General features: G+C 38.6%; 1 protein-coding gene across 1 annotated transcript; it reads left to right on the top strand.

The window, feature by feature from the left end:
- Nucleotides 1-275: 275 nt before the first annotated feature.
- Nucleotides 276-17,719, top strand: KLRG1 (killer cell lectin like receptor G1). The gene is made up of 5 exons (XM_024579578.3): nt 276-437; nt 1,860-1,964; nt 5,200-5,369; nt 16,009-16,109; nt 16,677-17,719. The coding sequence occupies exons 1-5, from the start codon at nt 350-352 to the stop codon at nt 16,789-16,791; spliced, it is 579 nt and encodes a 192-aa protein (XP_024435346.3). The 5' UTR covers nt 276-349; the 3' UTR covers nt 16,792-17,719.
- Nucleotides 17,720-20,934: the final 3,215 nt, after the last annotated feature.

Raw genomic sequence — 20,934 nt, 5'->3', positions numbered from 1 at the left:
TACTGTTTGTATGGAAAGCAATATAATAATTAATAAATAATAACAAAAGAATAGACTGTTCTACACCCTGACAACTGTAAACCTTCTTTCGCTCTACCCTTTATATTTAATAAGCATCTAGAGAGTGTGGTGAGGCCAAAAACTCATCACAGTTTAGAATATTCATTTCTGTAGGCAGCCCCAGAATTTGGTCATTTCCTGAAAAATTACTTTTTTTGTTACCTATACCTTGTAAAAAAACCTTACAAGTTTCCTGCTAGCAGTTTACAGATCGGGCCATTTCCTCACTGGCGCATACCTCCTTACACTTCTCTAATTAGACTTTCTCAGCTGAAGTGAAAGATATGAGATGGAGATGATTGACAATGCTCTTTATTCTGCATTAGAATTGTCTACTGCACCCCAAGCCCAGAATGACTATAGACCACAGCAAAAAGGTAAGTAAATCAAGTTAGTCTGGAAAATTGTGCATTGTTACCATAGACTAAGGGATGAATGGGAGGTAGAATAAGTTTTGAGTAGAGGATGCAGAAAAATTGAGGGTAATTTGAGGACACACATTAGTTTTGGTTTGGAGTTCAGAATTGGAATGTGAAGACTTGGTGTATGGTCAAGGATCTGATCTTAAGTCTCAGGTAATGTCTTTTCTAATTGCTCACTTCTATGATCTCAGCTATGAAACCCCAGCTAGGGCAGTTCCGTTATTCTTTATTGCTCTTGAACTAAAGCAAGAACTTTGTGTGTGTGTGGGGGTCACTTATCTCCTTAGTAAAGTTTTGAGTAAACCAGCTGTTTAAATTCCAGGTAGTTCTGTTTTTCTGTGAGATGAGAAGTACAGCAATAATTTTGCTACTGGCTAATAATAAGACTTTGGGAGAAAAGAAACTGATCCACATATTAAGTAAGAGAATATAAATTCATATATTGCTGTGAGAGAGAACCATCAATTGGTTGAACCTGAAACATAGGTATGTGCTCTGACTTGGAACCAAACGCACAGCCTACTGGTATACAGGACAACGCTCCAACCAGCTAAGCCACTCTGGCCAAGGCCAACTATATATCTTGACAGTCATTCCAAATCTATTAAAAACAAGTCTTTATTCCTTTGTTAGAAGCTGCATATTTATGTTATGAATATATTAAAATGTATTTGATGTCTTATTGATAGACGTTGAAACTGAATTCAATCTTTTTCTCCTATGAATATTGTTGCCATGAATAGCCTTACAAATACAACATTTTGCCCATGGGTGAGTATCTGTGTGAAAAATTTCTCACCAAGAAATTGATAAGTAAAGGATAAATGCCTTTGCAATTTTCGTGGACATTGCCAAATTGTCCTCCAAAGAGTTTGCACCAATTTATATGCTCACCATTGAAACATGGAACTGTGTAAGCCAAAATTTAAAAGGAAAAAGTACTCATTTTTTAAAAAGAAGTAATCTTGAAAAAAAGTTTTTAACTTTTTTTTTAGACTTAAAAACATTTTAGTTTTAGAGAGAGGGGAAGGGAGGGAGAAAGCGGGAGAGAAACGTTGGTTGCCTCTCCCCTGACTGGGAACCAACGGAATCAAACTGGTGACCTTTCGCTTTGCGGGACTACACGCAACCAACTGAGCCCTGCTGATCGGGACAGGAAAAAAGTATTCTTAACTTGATAAATATAGCATGTAACTTGATAAAGATGCTTACTCTAGTCTTTAGAACAAGTTCTTGACAGATCCAAGATCTTCAGGGCCTGGGTCTCAGTTCCTACTAGGCCAAAGTGCTTCAAGATCCCAGATATCCTCCCCTGACTTTTCTTTTCCTTCATTTTTATTGTGACTCAGGATTTTGCTTTGGATTCTGTTCTTACAGCATCTTCTTCCAGGTGCTCTCTCTCTCACCATTTGGCAATAGCTTCGGGGCTTCTGAGTGCCGTTCTTGTGAGTGTGCTGCTGTGCAAATGGACTCTGTGCCGGAGTAAGTGTCAATTTAAACCAAAATCAATCTTTCATGTAATAAAAGCAATATAACATAGCAGAAAATTTGAATAATGGGAAATAATTTCAACAAAATAAATCATCTCTTGTAAACAACATTTTCTGGGTATAGCCTCCTAGTTTTTGGCTACGTGTATTCATGTAAGTGTTTATTCTCTTCACAGAATTTCAATCAAGTTCTCTAAAATCTCCCTACCTTCTCTTTTTTTAGAAGTAAGGCTGGTTATAGTTCTAATCAAAATGTGCTTACAATTTCGTATATTGCTTTTTAATTCTATATTGTGTCATAAACATTTTCCTATCTACTATCATGTTTATCATGATAACCAAATCATAATATTATTGTTTAACTTTTCACATTATAAATATGTCATGATTTAAACAAACATATATTTTTTCCAATTAGAGAGCATTTACATTTTATAAAATGAACTTTTCTAGATTTAGTTCTCCTAAGTCCTTCAATATGGTAATCCAGAGGGCCCTTCACTTATTGTTTCACAATCCAGAGTCCTAATTTAGATTTCTGTTATCTGGGGGTGATTGTTGGTGACATGTTTTACAGACTATTCACTAGGATTCTCAGGGTTCAGCTCCAGGACCAGTCAGCCCCTCAGATCCAAGTCCCACCTTTGACAGAAGGAGATTCCTAGGGAATTTGGGAATTTCTCCCTCAGGCTGGGTAATGTCACAGTTGCACAGAAAAAAGCACAAATATGTAAGGTGCCAACTTTAAGCTTAATCTCTAGAACTCTATATTGGTCCCATGCCAGGGCTACCCATAGAAAAGTTGTCTAATCTTTACATTAAAAAGGACTACTTGCCCACTTTTTAATTCTCAGATCTGGAATAGATACTGTCCACATAAGAAACAGCCAAGTCTGTAGAGAATTTTTATAAAAGTTTATTTGAGTCAAAATCGGCAATTGCCAGGAAGCAAGATCCAAAAGCTTCAGAGAATAACATTTTTGCAGTTTCTTTTTTCACTTTTAAAAAGATCTTCTTTATTTATTTTTAGAGATGGGGAAAGGAGGGAGCATGAGAGAGAAACATCAGTCGGTTGCCTCTCATACACCCCCAAATGGGGACCTGGCCCGCAACCCAGGCATGTGCCCTGACCAGAGATCGAACTGGCAACCTTTCGGTTGTAGACTAGTGCTCAATCTACTGAGCCACATCAGCCAGGGTTTGCAGTTTCTTTAATGCATTTAAAATTAAGAAGATTACATGAAGGTGGGAGACCACAGCAAGGTAGGGATTGGATTGTAGGATAGTTAAGATTATGTACTCAGCTTGAGGGTGGTTAGACCTTGGAGCAGGTATTGCTTTTTCAGCATTTGGAAGGTGTGTTAACCTACATGCACAGGAAAAATGGACAGGGTTTACTTTAAAACCTTTCACTAGAACTTACAGGCCTGGGATTGAGTACCCACCATGATCTGCCCAGGTAGGAATTTATGATCGGACCACCCTACGAGGTTATTGGCTGTAGAACTCCCTCCTTTTCCGTCCACAGCGCATAATCAGCTTTCACTTACGTACCTACACATGTGTCCACTTGATATAACGGCTCATCTTTGCCCACTGTGCTTATGGTGAGTTTATATATTTCATGGAAGTAAAAAGTTAATAAAATTGTGGAATATTGGTTAAAATTACCTTGAAAGTTTATTTAGTTTCTTTTTATTTTCACAGACCTATAATCCACCCATTTTAAAGGAATGAGAATGTTCTGTATTTTCTTTAGTGTCTGATACTCTTCCCTTTCAGAGAATCTTTTTTCAATACCTGAAGGAAATTCTTTTTGCTGAAATGTCTTTTATTCAATTTCCAATGATGATAGACAATCATATTTGTGATACACAAATCAAACAACGTTTTAGTTTACTTACATTTGCTCTTTCCAGTTTTTGTCCTTTTCTTTTGCACTATTACGGAGTGTCAGTGGGGCCTTCTGAAAGATTCTGCCTAATTGAAGCAATGTGTGTTATGTGGTTACACAGTGTGTACGCTGAGCCTCTGTAGGCGGTACACGGACACATGTGTAGGCGGTACACGGACACATGTGCAGGCGCAGTAACCTTATCTGATGGGTTTATCACATGTGCATAAATATCTCTAGCACAAGTAGCTACTCTCTTCACAGTCCTCAGCCAGATTGTTCCCATGTCCTCCCCTGCCCCTTCAGTCGCGGTCCCATCCTTGCTTAGTGGAATGTACAGTAGTAGCGATGGAGCTGGACATAGTGAGGTATTTAACTTGAGGCCGTGCATTTGTTACAGGAGAAAGTCACTTCTTCTTGCAGGCACAGTAAAGAATTACAGATCAGCAGGGCTTTTAGTGTGCAAGCAGGGTTTGTCTGTGATATGTTCTCCTGGAGGAGAACAGGCCTTGCCGAGGTGAGGGTGAAAGACACAGGTTCAGGGCATGGCAAGGTAAGGGCGGCATTAGGCAAGGGCAAGGGTGGCCAGAGCAAGGGTGGCAAGAGCCCCCGGTCCTTTGTTCTGAGGACTTACATAGTTGGTGGGATGGGGGTGAAGAAGTTACATGTTAATTGATGGGTAAAAGTGGTGTCAACTTTCCTGGGGGGACTTGACTACCCAAACTTAGCTATGTGTGGGGGTCTGTTAGCCCTAATCCTTATCTTGCTCTAGACTCTATTTGTTCATCTGGTTGTAAAACAGGTATGTAACTGGAGGCAGGTAATCAAAGTTGGGGCAGGAACCCAAAGTTATTCATGGGCTTTTTCTGTAAGCATTAGGGACTCCCTCGTAAAGGAGATAGTAACCAGAGGTAGGCACTTAACCGAAGTAGTGTTATGGGCGTCTTCTTTGGGCTCTTTGGGCAGGCCTTGGGATGAACACACAGTTTCAAGGCTTTCTTTCCCAGATAGTGGAAACTATACATAGAATTTCAAGGCCTTCCCTCCTCCCAACTAACATAGTGTTTCTTGTGATGCTGGAACACCTGGCAATATTGTGGGACCAAGCTCAGGACTGCTGAGTTAGTGGGTGAGACATGTCTCCGTCCTCCTCCCTGCCTTGGTTTACTATCTGTCCTACCTAACACGTTCTTGCGCATCTCTCTAAACCTTAATCTGGAAGGTGGTGGGCAGGCAAGACACTTGCCACTGTTGTATTCCGTTTTATCTCCCATTTCATTTCCAAGGCAGAGTGGTCCATGAAGATTGTGAACCAGGTCCTCTTCCTTCCTAGGTTCCAAGCACACCACCTGTGCCAGCTGTCCTTGCTGCCCAGACTTCTGGATGGGGTATGGTGACCATTGTTATTACTTCTCAGTGGAGAGAAAGGACTGGAATTCTAGTCTGGAATTCTGCCTAGCCAAAGGCTCACAACTCCTTATGTTTACAGACAACCAGGAAATGGTAAATGCAAACATTTAGTGAATGTAGGTTGTTTTCTTGGTGAATGCTGTTTAAATCTATTATGTATTCTCTTTTGATGAACAAAAGGAGTATCTTCCTCTCTCCTCTTTCTTTCCCTTTTTTCTTCCTCCTCTACCCCTCCCTTCTGCCTCCTCTTTCCCCATTCCTTATCCTTTTTACGGCCTGAGCCAACAACCCTCAGTTATAGAGGCCTAGATGTTTGCATAGACATGTATGTGTGCACGTTGGAGGTGGAAGAATGATGAGTATGTTACAGAGAGAAATTAGACCTGACGTACAGGTCTAATACAAGACTCATTAGATCCAGAAACATGTGGGTCCAACAACAAGGAGGCAGCAGGTCCCTATGTGAGAGCCTGTGGGGCTTGGGGGTGAGAAGAAGAAAGACAGTGTGGGGACTAAGAGACTATTGCAAGTGCTTAAATGCCTTCCTTTTAATGTTTTTCCTTCATTCATTGGAATCTAGTGAGTTCCAGGCTAGGAAACAGTTGGAGGTGTGTTGGGGTGTACAAAGAGAGCAGTTACAGAAAGTTGGGAAAGAAGGAAGGAAACTGTGTGTGTGTGTGTGTGTGTGTGAGAGAGAGAGAGAGAGAGAGAGAGAGAGAGAGAGAGAGAGAGAGAGAGAATCTTAAGCTCCTTTTGGAGCTAAGCTGTTGGGCTCCCCTTCCTCCAGGGTGCTCAGATCCTTTCTGTCTAGCCTGCTGGAGGAGGGCTCTTCATTAATCCAACAGCATCTCATTGTAATAATATAAGGAGCGACATCCTGTGGAAACCTGGTACAAAGCTCGATCAGATTCCAGTTTAATGGAAATAACACATACAAAGAAAATAAGAAATCCTAGTATGGTTTTTAGAGCAAAATCATACGCATGATTTTTGTGTATTACTGTTGCTTTCTGTATTTTGGGGGGGGGATAGAATCAAGATACAGAGAACAGCTTATTAAAAATTCAGTTATATTACCCTCCCTAGGGGAAATTCAGAGAGATAATTACTCTAAATCAGTTGGGGAGAACATACAGTTCCTAGATTTTATAACTTCCCATTAAAAAAAAAAGATAAAAGCATCTTAATTCTTGTTTTCTATCAAAAAATACTCATTCCTCTGAAATTTTGCATAGAATCTAACTCCAGATCAGTCCACCTCCATGACTTACTTTTCCTTTTTGCCTTTCCTAAACTAGGTGGCAGAATGTATTTGGGGTCTATTCATGAGACATACAAAATCTTTATTTTATGGCATCTGGTAACAGTAACCTTGCTTTCTGGACCTTTTTGCAGTAACTTTTATTCTCACTCTGATGAAGCTGCTTCTGAGGACTTGGACTGACTGAAATCAATAGCAGAAGTGAGCAAAGAGCTTGAAACACTGCTGGGCAACCACCGATAAACAGAATAGCGAGTCATAATGCAAGGCAGTGCCGCAGAGAACCGTGGTGCGGCCGCGGCTATAGACGGTACCTGTGAGCATGAGCTGTAGAGGGGAAGGGCTGAGGCACAGAGAGCATCTGGGAGTCGCGGATATTTCGCCTTCCCCAAGGTCCCCTGGTGGAATGGAGTAGCTATTAGAGGAACTTTGTATTTCTTTTCTTTCTTTACTTTCTCTGGATCTTGCCTCTCCTGTTGTGTAAGTGGAACAGAGTTCGACTGGCTGCATTTCCAAAACTGGTTTATTTTCTCTTAAGGCCCCTTGGTTCAAATGGGTACTGCAGAAGGCAGCGTATCCCTGAGAGATTTAATAGCAACCACAGATAAGTTTTGCTTCTGGCATTCCTTTGGTTCTCTGGCCCAGTTCTTTTTCTCTGCCTCAGCTTTTGTCAGATTCTATAGAAACAACTTGACTTATATTTGATTTGGTAAGCCTCGTGTACTAGTGTTGTTACTTTGTTTTCAAGGCAAGATTTACACACTATGTTAAGGTTTACTTGATATTCCTAGTATCATACTTAGGTCTGAACAGCAACCAAAAGAGCATATGGGTGTATTAAAATGGAAGATTTTCAAACTGGCCTTCCCCTGCTGGAGGGTACTGCTAGGGAATTACGTTGCTCTGTGCTGGAGGACGTATACCCCACCTTTGACCTGCTATATAGCAGAGTATAAAAACAATAATAGGAACTGACTTGTATTGAACACTTGCTATGTGCCAGGTATTTTATGTATCTTATTCTTAATCTTCACAGCAAAGCAGAATTCAACACCTCCATTTCACTGATGAGTACAAATCCAAGATCACATATCTGACAAAGCCAGTTCTTCTCCCCCTTCTTCTCCTCCTCCCCCATCTCCTCTTCCTCTTCCTCCTCCTCCATCTTCTCCTCCTTCTCTTCTTCCAGAGCCAGATTTTAAACTCCACTTTGTCCCACCCTTTAAGGTCACTTACAGAAATACTGTATTTGACAGCTTCTAGAATCTGTCTTGTATATACTGAAAAATGAGATAAAAGTTTCCTATTATTTTGCTTTCTGTTGCCTTTTCTTTTCTATACATTTTAAAAAATTATTTGAATTTGAAATCTGGAATGTACATGATATGGTCCATGGGATTTAAGTATTTTTAAAAAATGGTCAAAAGCTCACTTATCTCTTTCTTTTCTCTTGGACTTTAAGATTTGGGTGGAGGTGGAAGAGAGTATAAGGGGGATAAATGGTAATGGAAAAAATAAAATAAATAAAGCTTTATTTTATTTTTAAGAAAATAAAACAAAACTAAAATTGGAATTACTCTGTTATTTCCTCAGGTTTCTGTTCACATATGGTATCTGGCCTTTGTTGTTCTTCCTGCTTTTTGAATTTATCTATAAGTTTTAGATATATTCAAATTCTTGATTTTTGTTGTCATTTTCCCTCCACAAAGCTTAGTTTATTTTGGTTGGTAGCATTTTTTCCTTAGAGTTGTTGAAGTATTATTCCAAAAGTACACATTTAGTAGAGTGTTCCTTATGGAAATATTTTTGTTTCTTAAAATTTGTCCTGATGCACCCTACCTCACAGTATCTTTCTTCTTCATTACCATAACTTGAGATGACGTAATCAGAGTTTACTGTTTGAACAGCCTAGTCATTTCAACATCTTTCCCATTAGAATTTATGACTTTGCGATTGTCCTTGTCTTCTCTCTGGCTTTTGTCGTATTTAGGGTTTACATTTAATTATGTGCATGTTTTCCTTCTTTGGAGACTGCAATACAAACACTATGGCAAATTAATCACTTTTCCCCTTGTTTTAAAGTAGAATCAGGTAATGGGAATAGCTTAGTTTCTTTCAGACCTTTATGAGTCTGTTTTTACTACATTACTTACTACGGGAACTCAAGCAATTTTCTTAACCTCTTTAACTTTCCATTTCCTCATGTACCAAGTGAAGAAAGGATTTTCAGGAATTGTTATAAATATTAAGTGAGAAAAATCTATGTGAAAATTTCTTTAACATAGTAGGAATTAATTATAGTATTTCTTTTCCACTTTAATTCTCCTTGCCACTCAAAATAAACCCCAGAGTCAGAATAACTTTTGTTTTTCTCTTCTGTTTCTTATGACATGAAATTGTGGTAAAATATGTATCACAGAGTAAACTATGACTTGTTTAATTGAATATGTCCCTTATGAGGAAACCTGAAATGGTATGTTGGAAGATTGAAAGAAATGACCGGAAACACAGGGCAGATTATAAACGAATTGTTCCACTGTGGAGGTCTCCCTGGTCTGGTCATTTGTGTGTTTTCTATCATCCTGTCTTTGCAAACAGATCAAGCAACCAGTGAGTTTTACACCAAGCGAGATAGGTTCAGTTATCTCTCTTGATCTTTTCTTTTGAAACTTAAAAAAATGCAGAATATAAAATTTAACATTTAGTCATTTTCCAGTGTACAATTAAGTGGCATGAAGTACATCTCCTTTGTTGTGCAGCCACCGCCACAGTTTAGCTCCAGAATGTTGTCATTGTCCCCAGCAGAAACTTGGTCCCCCTTAAACAGTAGCTCCATATTTTCTCCGTCCCCCAGCCCCTGGGGACCACCTTTCTACTTTTTGTCTCTTTGAGTTTGCCTATTATACCTTTTTACACATGGATCACTTCAAGGTTCGTCCATGCGGTAGCATTTACCAGAGTTTCATTCCTTTGTATGGCTGAATAATATTCCATTATGTGACTATATCACATTTTGTTTATCCATTCGTCTGTGGGTGGACGGGTTTTTTTATGATCTTTTAAAGTGCTCTGGCTTATAGAACAAGGCTTATGTAAGTATTGTGCACATACACAAAATTATAGGGAGAATGCTTATCAATATGAAACTCATAATTGGTAGCCTGTCAGTTTTTTGAAATCTCTTAATGTACCTGCATATTTCAATTTCAAAAAATTGTTTATTGTATTTTTTCCATTACCATTTAGTTCCTGTATGCCCCCCTCCCCCCAGCAATCACCACAGTGTTGTCCACATCCATGAGTCCTTTTTTCTTTTCTACTCCATCCCTCCGCCCCCTAACCTCGCCCCCCACCCCAGCTGTCATCCTGCTCTCCATCTATGAGTCTGGCCCCATTTTCCTTGTTAGTGCAGTTTGTTTGTTAGATTCCACATATGAGTGAAATAAGACAAATCATATTTGTCTTTCGCTGACTGGCTTATTTCACTTAGCATAATTTTCTGCATATTTTGATGTGACAGTAATCCATGTTTAGTTACTGAAGGATATCTAAAAAGTCTGGAAACAGGAAAAATTTATTTAAAAATGATATGTTAGTTATATGTACGAGTGATATGCTCCATGTGTTTTTATTCAACCTCTAGACACATTTTCAGCTGAAATAACTCTAAATTTAAAGCAATAGATTAAATTGATTGTAGACTTTATGGGTGCTCTGTATTGCACTATTTTCAAATGCTTAACCATGTTCATTGCTTTAACTACTTTACCCGAAAAGGGTCTGGAGATTGAAGAAAAACATATTAATGCTATTATTTAAACAGATATCAAACATACTGTTTAGAAATATGTTTATCCTATGTTTCTAGGCTCTTTGGCCACCCTGTAATTATGTTCTGCTTTTTTAAAAATCACATAGCATTGTTTCATTCTTGTTTTTTTCAAACAATATATTATTCTAGGTGTTTATTTTTTTAAAGTCTGTATTATTTTGGTTATGTCTAACTACTTTCATATTCTAAGGCAAAATTTTTATTTTCAGTTTTTATGTAGCTATAAGCATATTTATATGAATTATTTTTCTTAACTGTAATTGAACAAGAAAATAATTTAAAAATTGAAAAAAACATTATTTTTCTTGAGGTCATTTCTTTAGGATATAGTCCCTGAAATGAACTTGGCCAGTCAAAGATATGGCCAATTTAGAGCTTTGATGTATTGCTAGTTTACCTCTTTATGGGCTGAAATAATAGATATACTCCATAAACAATATTAATTTTGGATGTTTAAGGAATATATTCTACACATTAAAATGCATTAATTACAATTTTAAAATATTACCTGCAAAAGTATGTGTGTGTAGGGTCTAAATATTGACCTAAGAAAAAGGAAAAAAAATGTACCTAATTTTATATGCTTGGGTTCTCTTTTCATCTTGCATTTAGGTTTTGCACTTTTTTCCCTTCTACAGTATAACCAAACATTACAAACTCTAAAGTCACTTAACGCCTAACTTCTTTAGTTCACACCTTCTCTAGAGGTCAAAGTTAAGTCCTTGCTTATACCTCTATCTGTGCTACATACAAGCACATACACCCACATTATCTGTGAATACACAGAATATAAGAATTGCACTTTGGTTTTAAAAGCTTCTTCCAGGGGGAAGGTGTTCGAGTGAAAGTGCTTTAGTAAGATTTTACTGTCCACCCGCACCAGTGAGAAGTGGTGACTTAGAATTTTGTCTAGCTGTTCAGAGTACTCAGTGCAGGACTGGGACTGGTAAGCGGCATTCTCTACGCCGAGCTCTTCAGATCCTAACTGAGGTTTCTGAGCAAGTCTGTATTCATTTGTGTGCTTTATTATTACAGTTGTCATTCCTTTTATTGTGAGGAGAGGAAGAAAGAATTGCACTGTTTTTTCATATAATTCCATTGGAGAAATGAGGAAAAAATTTCCCCCTAATTTAAAAATCCTTTGTAGCAAATTGGTTAAGAAATGCATAAAAGGTTTCAAGCTATTCTGAAAATTAAGATATTATTTCATCTCTTTTATCCTTCCTGTATTCTTCAGTTTACTACCCTACCCCCAACATACGCAATTAATTAGTCAATGAGAGTAAAGTAAAAAATGCAGAGAGCTTGTGTTCAAAAGGTTTTAATCTCTTGCAGGATAAGACTAAACTCTATATTCTTGAGTTCTATAAATATTACTGGACATAATTGCACATATTTTTCTAGGTGCCGGGGATGTAGTAATAACCAAGAGCCGTTGCTATTGTGATGCTTACATTTTAGTCAGAGGAAAGACAGACGACAAACCAGTAAACAAATAATATGTTGCTATGTGCTTTCAAGAAAATGAAACAGTATGTTATAATAGTGGATGTAGGTACTGTTCTAGATTGACTGGTTCAGTAAGGCGTCTTTAAGGAAGTACCTTTGAGCTGATGTCTAGATCTGAATAAAAATCTAGGGGAAGGGTATTCCAGGCAAAGGGGAAAGCTAGGTAAAGACCCTAAAGTAAAAATGACTTTGGCGTGTAAAGAGAACAGGAAGAAGGCTCACGTGACTGGAAACTAGTAAGTGAATAAATTGTTGGAAGGTGCCAGGTCATGTAAGATCTTGTAATACATGGTAAGGACTTTAGACTTTATGTGAAAAGGGAAATTATTGGAGAGCATCAATCAGAGGCACAATGTGATTTTATTTATTAGTAGAGAGGGAGAGCCTTATATAATGCAAACATTTAACACTGGGAGAGAAAATCTGATACTCATTTAATAAGGAGCCTTGGGTAGTAAGTGCTTTCCCTCGTGAAAACCAGTTTCCTCATCTATAAAGGTGAGGATGATAATATTTGCCTCCCTTCCAGGGTTGTCAAGAATTTTATAATTGGAAAAAATCCTAATAAATCTCTAAGCTAAATAAATATTCCTAAGGAAACTGAGACTCAGCCAGGTGAAGCAGCTTGTTCATCTTCAGATAGCAGGGACAGAGCTAGTGGTAAGCTCTGGTATATTGTTTTTGTTTTGTTTTCCTGAATGCCATTCTGCATATCCAGTGTGTCAAGCGAGATTAGCAATAGAATGAAAAGGGATTTTGTAAACGTTCAAGTACCATACGTAATAATATGAGACATAATTGTTTTCAGGATGCTTTACTCCGAGAAGACAAAGCTGTCATAGGAGATGGACTATTTAGGAAGGAAGTTCGAGTAAACAAGTCGTGCTGGTTTTTCTAATGCTTCAAATACGTGTCTTCAGTGTAAATTAGGATTGAAATCCAGGGAACAGAAAATAGAATTTATTGTGAAAATGGCAAATAGCACAAAAGATTTTGTCCTATTTCTGTTATGTACTGCGTATTTATGGCCCTCTAAAATTCATCTATTGAATCCCTAATCCTCAATGTGTTGGCATTTGGAGATGGGCCTTTGGGATGTAGATCATGAGGGTGGGGTACTCGTGATGGAATTAGTGCCCTTATTGGGAGAGAAATGAGTTTGCCTTTCTCTCTGTTCTCTACCATGGGAGCGGATACAAGGAGAACACAGCTATCTGCAAACCAGAAAGCAGGTTCTCACCAGACATCAGATGATCTACCAGCATCTTGATCTTGGGCTTCCTAGTCTCCAGACTGTGAGAAATAAATGTCCATTGTTTCAGTCACCCAGTCTATGGTAATTTGTCATAGCGGCCCGGGCTAAGACATTCTCCTTTAGTGTCTTTACTGGGAGTGCAAAGAGGCTTTATGCTCTCTTGACATTAGAAGAGAAACTCTTTAATCATTTAATTATGCTAGCAAAAGTTTCCAAGTAGGGAAAGGAAGCTATAGTCTAGAGACACCATTAAGAGCACTGTCCTAGCATTCTTACTTTTTAGTAACCTTTTTCCCGGAGCAGAATAAAAAGGACATCACAATGGGACTTCTGGTGGTATTGTAATAATCCTAGAGGGTTGAAATCTCACTGCTTTCTTAGTAGCTTCTGGATAAAAAAGAGTATTTTCTTCCAAAGGTATTCAACTAAGTAAGCTGTCAATAGAAAATACTGACACATTTAAATGAACAAAAATGTATATATTTGGAGCAAAATGAGGAAGTTTAAAAATACTTTTTCCTGAAACTTGAAGAAGAAAATAATTTTCTTTGATTTTTAAAAAACTTCTAGAGGAGGTTTTTCAGATGGCCAGAAGGAAGTCCAGGAATACCCTGCCATCTTGGGTCTCCCTCTTCTAGCCCAGGTTTTAGGGTATCTGACCTTGGGTATAATGAAAAACAAAATGTATTAGCTTTAATAAACAGTTTTATTCATACATCATCCTGTTCTGTAGCAATATCAAAATGCTAAGGAAGGAACAAATATTGGAATTTAATGTTATAATAAAAGCTTAAGTTGTCATCTTGGCTTGTTTCACCAAAGAGGGTGTACAGTGCCTTAGCTGGCTGAGTGTGTGAGTCTTGACACCTCCTCGGGGACTCACACTGCTTTCAGGTCTAGTGAGAGTGCGGTTTAAAGAGGGAGATGAGATACAGCGAGATGGACTCTATCAGTAGAACACATGCCGAGACCTTGGCTTCTAAGTCCAAGTCCTACCCCTAAATTACTGTGAAACAACATATCTCATTGCCTCTTTTGAGCCTCTATTCCTCCGAAGGACAGAAGTTTACAGAGGGGGGAGAGGAATGAAGTTCATTGAATTTGAGGACACGATGTTCCGTGTAATGGCTACTGCCGGATGACATGCATATTATCTCGAAGCATTGGTGCAGGAAGCAGGCGTGAGGCAAATGATCAGTCAGGAAATGATCATGAGAACAAGTTATGGTCTTTTTCTTTAGCATCTATCAGATCAAACTGCAACTCAGTGGAAACTAAACCAATTAAGTAACTGAACAAAAAACACTAAAAAACAAGTTTGCTGGGAAATAAGAGGAACTGGAGACAATTTAAATGCTTTCTTATTAGTTTTCCATTTTCTTCCACAAGGGATTTGCAGTGACTTGAGGGAATTAGAATAAGATGTAAAGAGAAGATCTGGGCAATCATCTCATTAATTATACATGCAGTATGTGCTGGACTCAGAGATGTCAGTTACCGATACCCGTGAATGCTACTGCAGACATTCATGCTTGCCCACGGCACGTGACCAGGAGATGTTACTATCTGTTAAGGCACATATGAGTGCCTTTGAATGTTCATTCACACTCTGAAACATATACAAACACTGAGGTTTTTATTTTACTTTCATGGTTTTCCACCAATTTTTTGATCTTCAGACTTAGAGTGTTAGCTTCTCGCTCATGAACAAACACAGTACTCCTCACATTAACATCACATCGGGGGAAATTAAACATCACAACAAAACTCTGCAACAAAATCCAAGGTGAGCATTTGTTGCAAAATATATTCATTACACGAACACCAAATCCTACAACAAAATTGATCTTCTGGGATTTATCCTTTATCTTATTTCACTTATAGAGGCAATTCCCTTATGATATAAACTCTATTTCAATGTCAGACTCTACAGAGGAAAGAATCTTTTTTCTGTTCTAATAGGTAGTCTGGGCTGCATAAAGGTGGTAACCAACTTAACTTTACCTTAAGCTGTTTCCTTAAGATCTGTTTTTTTTTTCCTTGTTTTATGTAAGTTTGATGAGGACTTAGAAAATGGGAGTTTAGTAGAAAAAGAAGATAAATTTGCTATAGGCTTAATAATAGTTTATGTATTAAATGATGTTGAAAAAGGTGATTGCTTCCGCAGCAGTATTTAGCTATTTTTCTTTCAAAGTTATCTGAATACCTACCAGGTGCTCCATCCAGTTCAGGCGGAAGCTGCAAGAGAAGGTAGAGATGTAATACTTATCTTATCTGTTATATTAAGAATGCGATTACAGACATACTGGTCAATTCTAGGAAGTGATCTACTCCGCAAACAACAAATCTCTAGAATTAGAATTTAGAAGAGAGAATAGTTTATCTGAAGTATGTGGTTGTTTTAGTCAGCTTGGACTGTTCTAACAAAGTACCATAGGCTGGGTTGCTTAAACCACAGACATTTATGTTTCACAGTTCTCGAGGCTGTGAAGTTCAAGATCAAGGAGCTGGAAGATTCAGTTCCTGGTGAGAGAACCTTCTCAATGGCTTGTAGACAGCCACCTTCTCATTTTGTCCTCATGTGGTGGAGGGAGATTGAGCTCTGGCCTCTTCATATAAAGATCCTGATTCCCTCCTTATGAGGGCCCACCCTAATGGCTTCATCTAGATTTAGTTACCTCTGAAAGGCCCCATCCCCAAATTCCATCAAAGTGGAGGTTGGAGCTTGAACAAAACATCTGGGGGAGAGCACGCATTCAGTCCATAATGTTGATGATAGAGAGGGTGTAAGGAATAAATGTTTGACCGTGACACTGGGTCTCTTCTTTGTTTTTTGCATCTTTCTTGCTGTTTTCATCTTCAATCTCTCTCTTAGAACCTGCTCAAAAGTTTCTTGGATAAAGACTTTTATTGGATTGGTCTGAGGGACAATTCTGGCTGGAGATGGGAAGATGGATCAGTCTTAAACTTCTCAAGGTAAGGGGCTTCAAAAGAGGGGGAGAGAGAGAGAGAGGGAGAGATAGAGAGGGAGAGAGAGAGAGGGAAAGAGAGATATTATGTGAATTAGATCACAAATAGTAGATGAAGAAGAGAGGAAAGGAAATAGGGAGCAGGGAAGGAAATGAACAGTGGATAAGGATGGAAAAAGATGACATTAAAAAAAAAAGACTATTTATTTTTAGAGAGAGGGGAAGGGAAGGAGAAAGAGAAGGAGAGAAACATCGATGTGTGGTTGCCTGTCACATGCCCTTCTCTGGGGACCTGGCCTGCAACCCAGGCATGTGCCCTGACTGGGAATTGAACCCATGACCCTTTGGTTTGCAGGCCTATGCTCAATCCACTGAGTCACACCAGCCAGGGCAAAAGATGACATTTTAAAGAGAGGCTAATGAGCATTTTTTTTTTAATTCTGCTGTGTTTTGGTTGCTAAGAGAAATGGGGTCTGAATAGGGAGAAGGAATTTGCTTCTTCTTTTATTCTTTCATGCCTTCCAACCTCTTTACTTTGTATGTCACCTTGATTGATTTTTCTGATTTCTTACAGGGTTCTTTCAAACAGCTTGGTACAGAAGTGTGGTACCATTGGCAAAGACGGTCTCCAGGCCTCTAGTTGTGAAGTTCCTTTACAATGGGCCTGTAAGATGGTCAGACTTCGATAGATGGTCAGATCTGTCACTAAAAAGAGGGAGCCACCTGTGGGATGCTCATGGATAGCCATGAGTGTATATTTGGTGAATGCCGAACCTTCTAGGATGTGCCACTAGATGTAAGATTAATGCAGCTTCCTGGGATTAATGGGTTATTGCTGTGTGCTCTTTGAGAGTAGTTAGATATTATCTTAACAAATACAGAAAGTTTGTTTTTACTATTTCTCATTCAAGTGACTAATGCTCCCTCCATCTCTGCCTCCACAATTTTGTCAAAAATTTATCTTTTCTATGTTATGTTCTGAGCTGATCTGATGAAATCTGTGCAAATATGTACTATAGCTAATGTTCTAGAGAGTTTTTATGTGTGTTAGTGGGTTGACATGTTACTTTTCCCTGGTAATATATTTTTATGTCAAGAGTGACCTTTTGCAGGTAAAGCTTTATTCTAAAGAATAATGCTAAAGAGGATGGCAACAGGGTGGGGCTTTCTTCACACTTACTTAAAGACCCGGCCTTGACCTAATTTAGTTTCGTTGAGTGTGCATAAACCAATATGTTGTTATATTTCCCATGATGTAAATGTGTGATTTGTATGTTGATTTACCACAGTGGTCTATATGATAAGCCATTTTTATAGAAGAAAATTTATAGAAGCAGTTTAGGTGGTTGATCCTTGAATTATTTTATGCACAAGTGCCTCAAAATTGAGGAAAAAAAATGTTTTGTTAGTAGGAGTTAGACATAGATAAGCAAGAAGGTGCTGTTTACAGATATAGAAGTGTAAGGAGGGAGACCACAATCCTCTACTGCTGATGACACTGTATTGTAATCTGTTTATTTGTCTTTCTCTTTATAGTTTTTTTAGGGCGTGGATTCTATCTTATCCACTATTGTATCTCAAACACCTACAATAGTGCTTGTATCAGTGAATATTAAATAAAGGAATTAATTTAAAAATAAAGAAGAATTTAAAAATGTTTATTCACTCTGGTGGGGTGGCTCAGTTGGTTGGAGCGTTGTCCTGTACACCAAAAGTTGCGTGTTCCATCCCTGGTTGGGCACATATGGGAGGCAACCAATTGATGTTTATCTCTCTCTCTTCTTCTCTCTAAAATTGATAAAAAGCATGTCCCTGGTTAAAATTACAAAAAATTTTAAGTATATTTTATTGATTATGCTATTACATAATTTTTTTCTCCCCTTTCTCCCCCTCTGCCCTTCATCCCCCCTCCCTCCAGCATTCCCCCTTCTTAGCTCATATTCAAGGGTTGTACATATAAGGTCTTTGACTTCTCCATTTCCCATACTATTCTTAACCTCCTCCTGTCTATTTTTTGCTTACCAATTATGCTTCTTATTCCCTGTACCTTTTCCCCTCATTCTCCCTCGCCCCATCCCCATTGATAACCCTTCATGTGATCTCCATTTATGTGATTTTGTTCCTGTTCCAGTTGTTTGCTTAGTTTTTGTTTTTTAGGTTCAGTTGATGATAATTGTGAGTTTGTTGTCATATTACTGTTCATAGTTTTGATCTTCTTCTTTTTCTTAGATAAATCCCTTTAACATTTCATATAACAAGGGCTTGGTGATGATGAACTTCTTCAACTTTACCTTATCTGGGAAGCACTTTATCTGCCTTCCCATTCTAAATGATAGCTTTGCTGGATAGAGTAATCTTGGATGTAGGTCCTTTGCCTTTCCAGGCCCTTCTTGCCTACAAGGTTTCTTTTGAGAAATCAGCTGACAGTCTCATGGGCACTCCTTTGGAGGTAACTCTGTCCTTTCCTCTTGATTCTATCCTTATCTTTAATCTTGGGTAAGTTAATTATTATGTGTCTTGGTATGTTTCTCCTTGGATCCAACTTGTTTGGGACTCTTTGAGTGTCCTGGACTTGCATGTCTAGTTCTTTCACCAGATTGGGGAAGTTCTCTTTCATTATATGTTCAAATAAGTTTTCAGTTTCTTGCTCTTCCTCTTTTCCTTCTGGCACCCCTATGATTTGGATGTTGGAACATTTTAAGTTGTCCCAGAGGTTCCTAAGTCTCTCCTCATTTTTTTGAATTCTTGTTTCTTCATTCTGTTCCAGTTGGATGTTCATTTCGTCCTTTCATTCCAAATCATTGATTTGAGTCCTGGTTTCTTTGCCTTCACTTTTGGTTCCCTGTATATTTCCCTTTGTAAAGCCTTCATTTCTTCCTTTATTTTGCGACCATACTCAATCATTTCTCTGAGCATCCTGATTACCAGTGTTTTGAACTCAGCATGTGATAGGTTGTCTATCTCCTCATTGATTAGTTCTTTTTCTGGAGTTTTGATCTGTTGTTTCATTTGTGCCATATTTCTTTGTCTTGTTGCACCTGTTACATTGTAAGGAACAGAGCCTTAGGTATTCACTGGGGTGGGGCAACCCACTTTGCTGCATTGTGGTGCTGTATGTGGGGGAGGGGTTAGATCAATGTTACTTGCTAGGTTGCTCGGTTCTTGCCCCACTTTCTGTCATTTCCCTTGCTTCCCACAAGCAGATTGCGCCCTTTCAGGTGCCGATTCCCAAGTGGGTGGTTTTGTGTATGTTCTAGGACCCCGTGGATCTCTCCAACGAACTCCCCTGTGAGGCTGGGAGTTTCTCCCACCACCTCAACCTCCACATGTTTTTATAGCCAGAGGTTTTGAGGCTTTATTTCCCCATGCTGGAACCCTGGGTTACATGGTCTGTCTCGCTCTTCAGTTGTTCCTTCTGGCTTATCTGCCCATGAATGTAGGATATCCCAGTTCACCAGTTGCTGACTTGCTGTGTGTCCTCTTTACCCTGGCTTCCTACCTCCTCCTCTTCTACCAGTCTGGATGAATGTTTCTTCTTTAACTCTTGGTTGTTGGATTTCCATGCAGTTTGATTTTCTGGTGGTTCTGGTTGTTTTTTGTTTTTAAATTGGTTGTTATCCTTCTTTTGGTTGTGTGAGGAAGTGAAGTGTATCTACCTATGCCTCCATCTTGGCTGGGACTGTATTATCAAGTTTAAAAAATTTAAAAAAAATCCTAACTCTAGTTGTTTCTGTTAGTACATGAATTAATTAGAGGGATTACAGGCAAGAAACACAATATAGTCAAACCTCAGTTCTTGAATGTCTCCCATCTCAGACAATCTGTTTCTCAACCAAGTTGCTCACAGAGAAAATGTCTCAGTTGTTGATGAAAACTTCGGTTCTCGACCCAACAACTCTTCATGCTGATACCTGTATGATCTTTAGTCACATGTCTCTTAGGTGACAAAGGACATTCAATTTTTGAACAAATCGTTTCTCAAACAGCCTTCCAGGGTGAATTAAGCTGGAGAACCAAGGTCCCACTGTCTATGCTAATCTTCCCTAGCCCCACCCATGTGAGCATTCAATAAGTGACTCTACAAAGGCAAAGGGTCAATTAAATCCAGCTATAATGTTCATAGAAGGAAGTAGTAGAAACTACTCCCATCTCCTTATGAACTCTTACCTTTGGTTCAGGGGCCAAGGGGTATCTCTTGGTTATGGATGTGACGGTAGTAACTCTCACTTGGTTAAGGAAGTAATGATAGTGATTCCACTTGGACCATGGCTTGGAGGCTACCAGTTGCACAATCTTCTTTACTTACTCAAAGAGAAATAAAGGCGTACAGTAGCCTCCTAACTTCTCCCCTGAGCAGACAGTATTTGTGCAGCTCTTCTCTGTGACGAGGCTCAGTCCTCTTGTAAGGGTTTTCACCACCTGTCATCAGAATCAGATCAAGTTCTTCACTGCTTTGCTTCTTTAAGGATGTGACGTTAGACATAACTTGTTTCCTAGTAATTTATTTATTTTTTTAGATTTATTTATTAGGGGCTAGGATCAGTGATTGACTCAATTCATGTACCTTTGCCTTGTGACAGAAAGTTTGGTTAAACTGAAAACTAAACTTTTTCTATCAGCCCTTGCACTCCACAGCTGACCCCTTTGGTTAACATTATACCCTAAACTTATTTAGGACTTACAGTGTTTGGAATAAGACATTTATTAAAGATAATAAAAGAGCAGTAACAAAATGAGAATGAAGAAAATCCAGAGAGGAAAAACCTCCTTGGAGCTCACAGCTGTGTGGTATCTGAGGGCTCAACAGGAGAAGTGAAAATAATATGATCGTT

Source organism: Desmodus rotundus, chromosome 3 (genome assembly GCF_022682495.2).
Source record: "Desmodus rotundus isolate HL8 chromosome 3, HLdesRot8A.1, whole genome shotgun sequence".
NCBI classification, from domain to species: Eukaryota; Metazoa; Chordata; class Mammalia; order Chiroptera; family Phyllostomidae; genus Desmodus; species Desmodus rotundus.
Note: the sequence above shows the minus strand (reverse complement) of the source record. Positions and strands in the feature narration are given on the sequence as shown.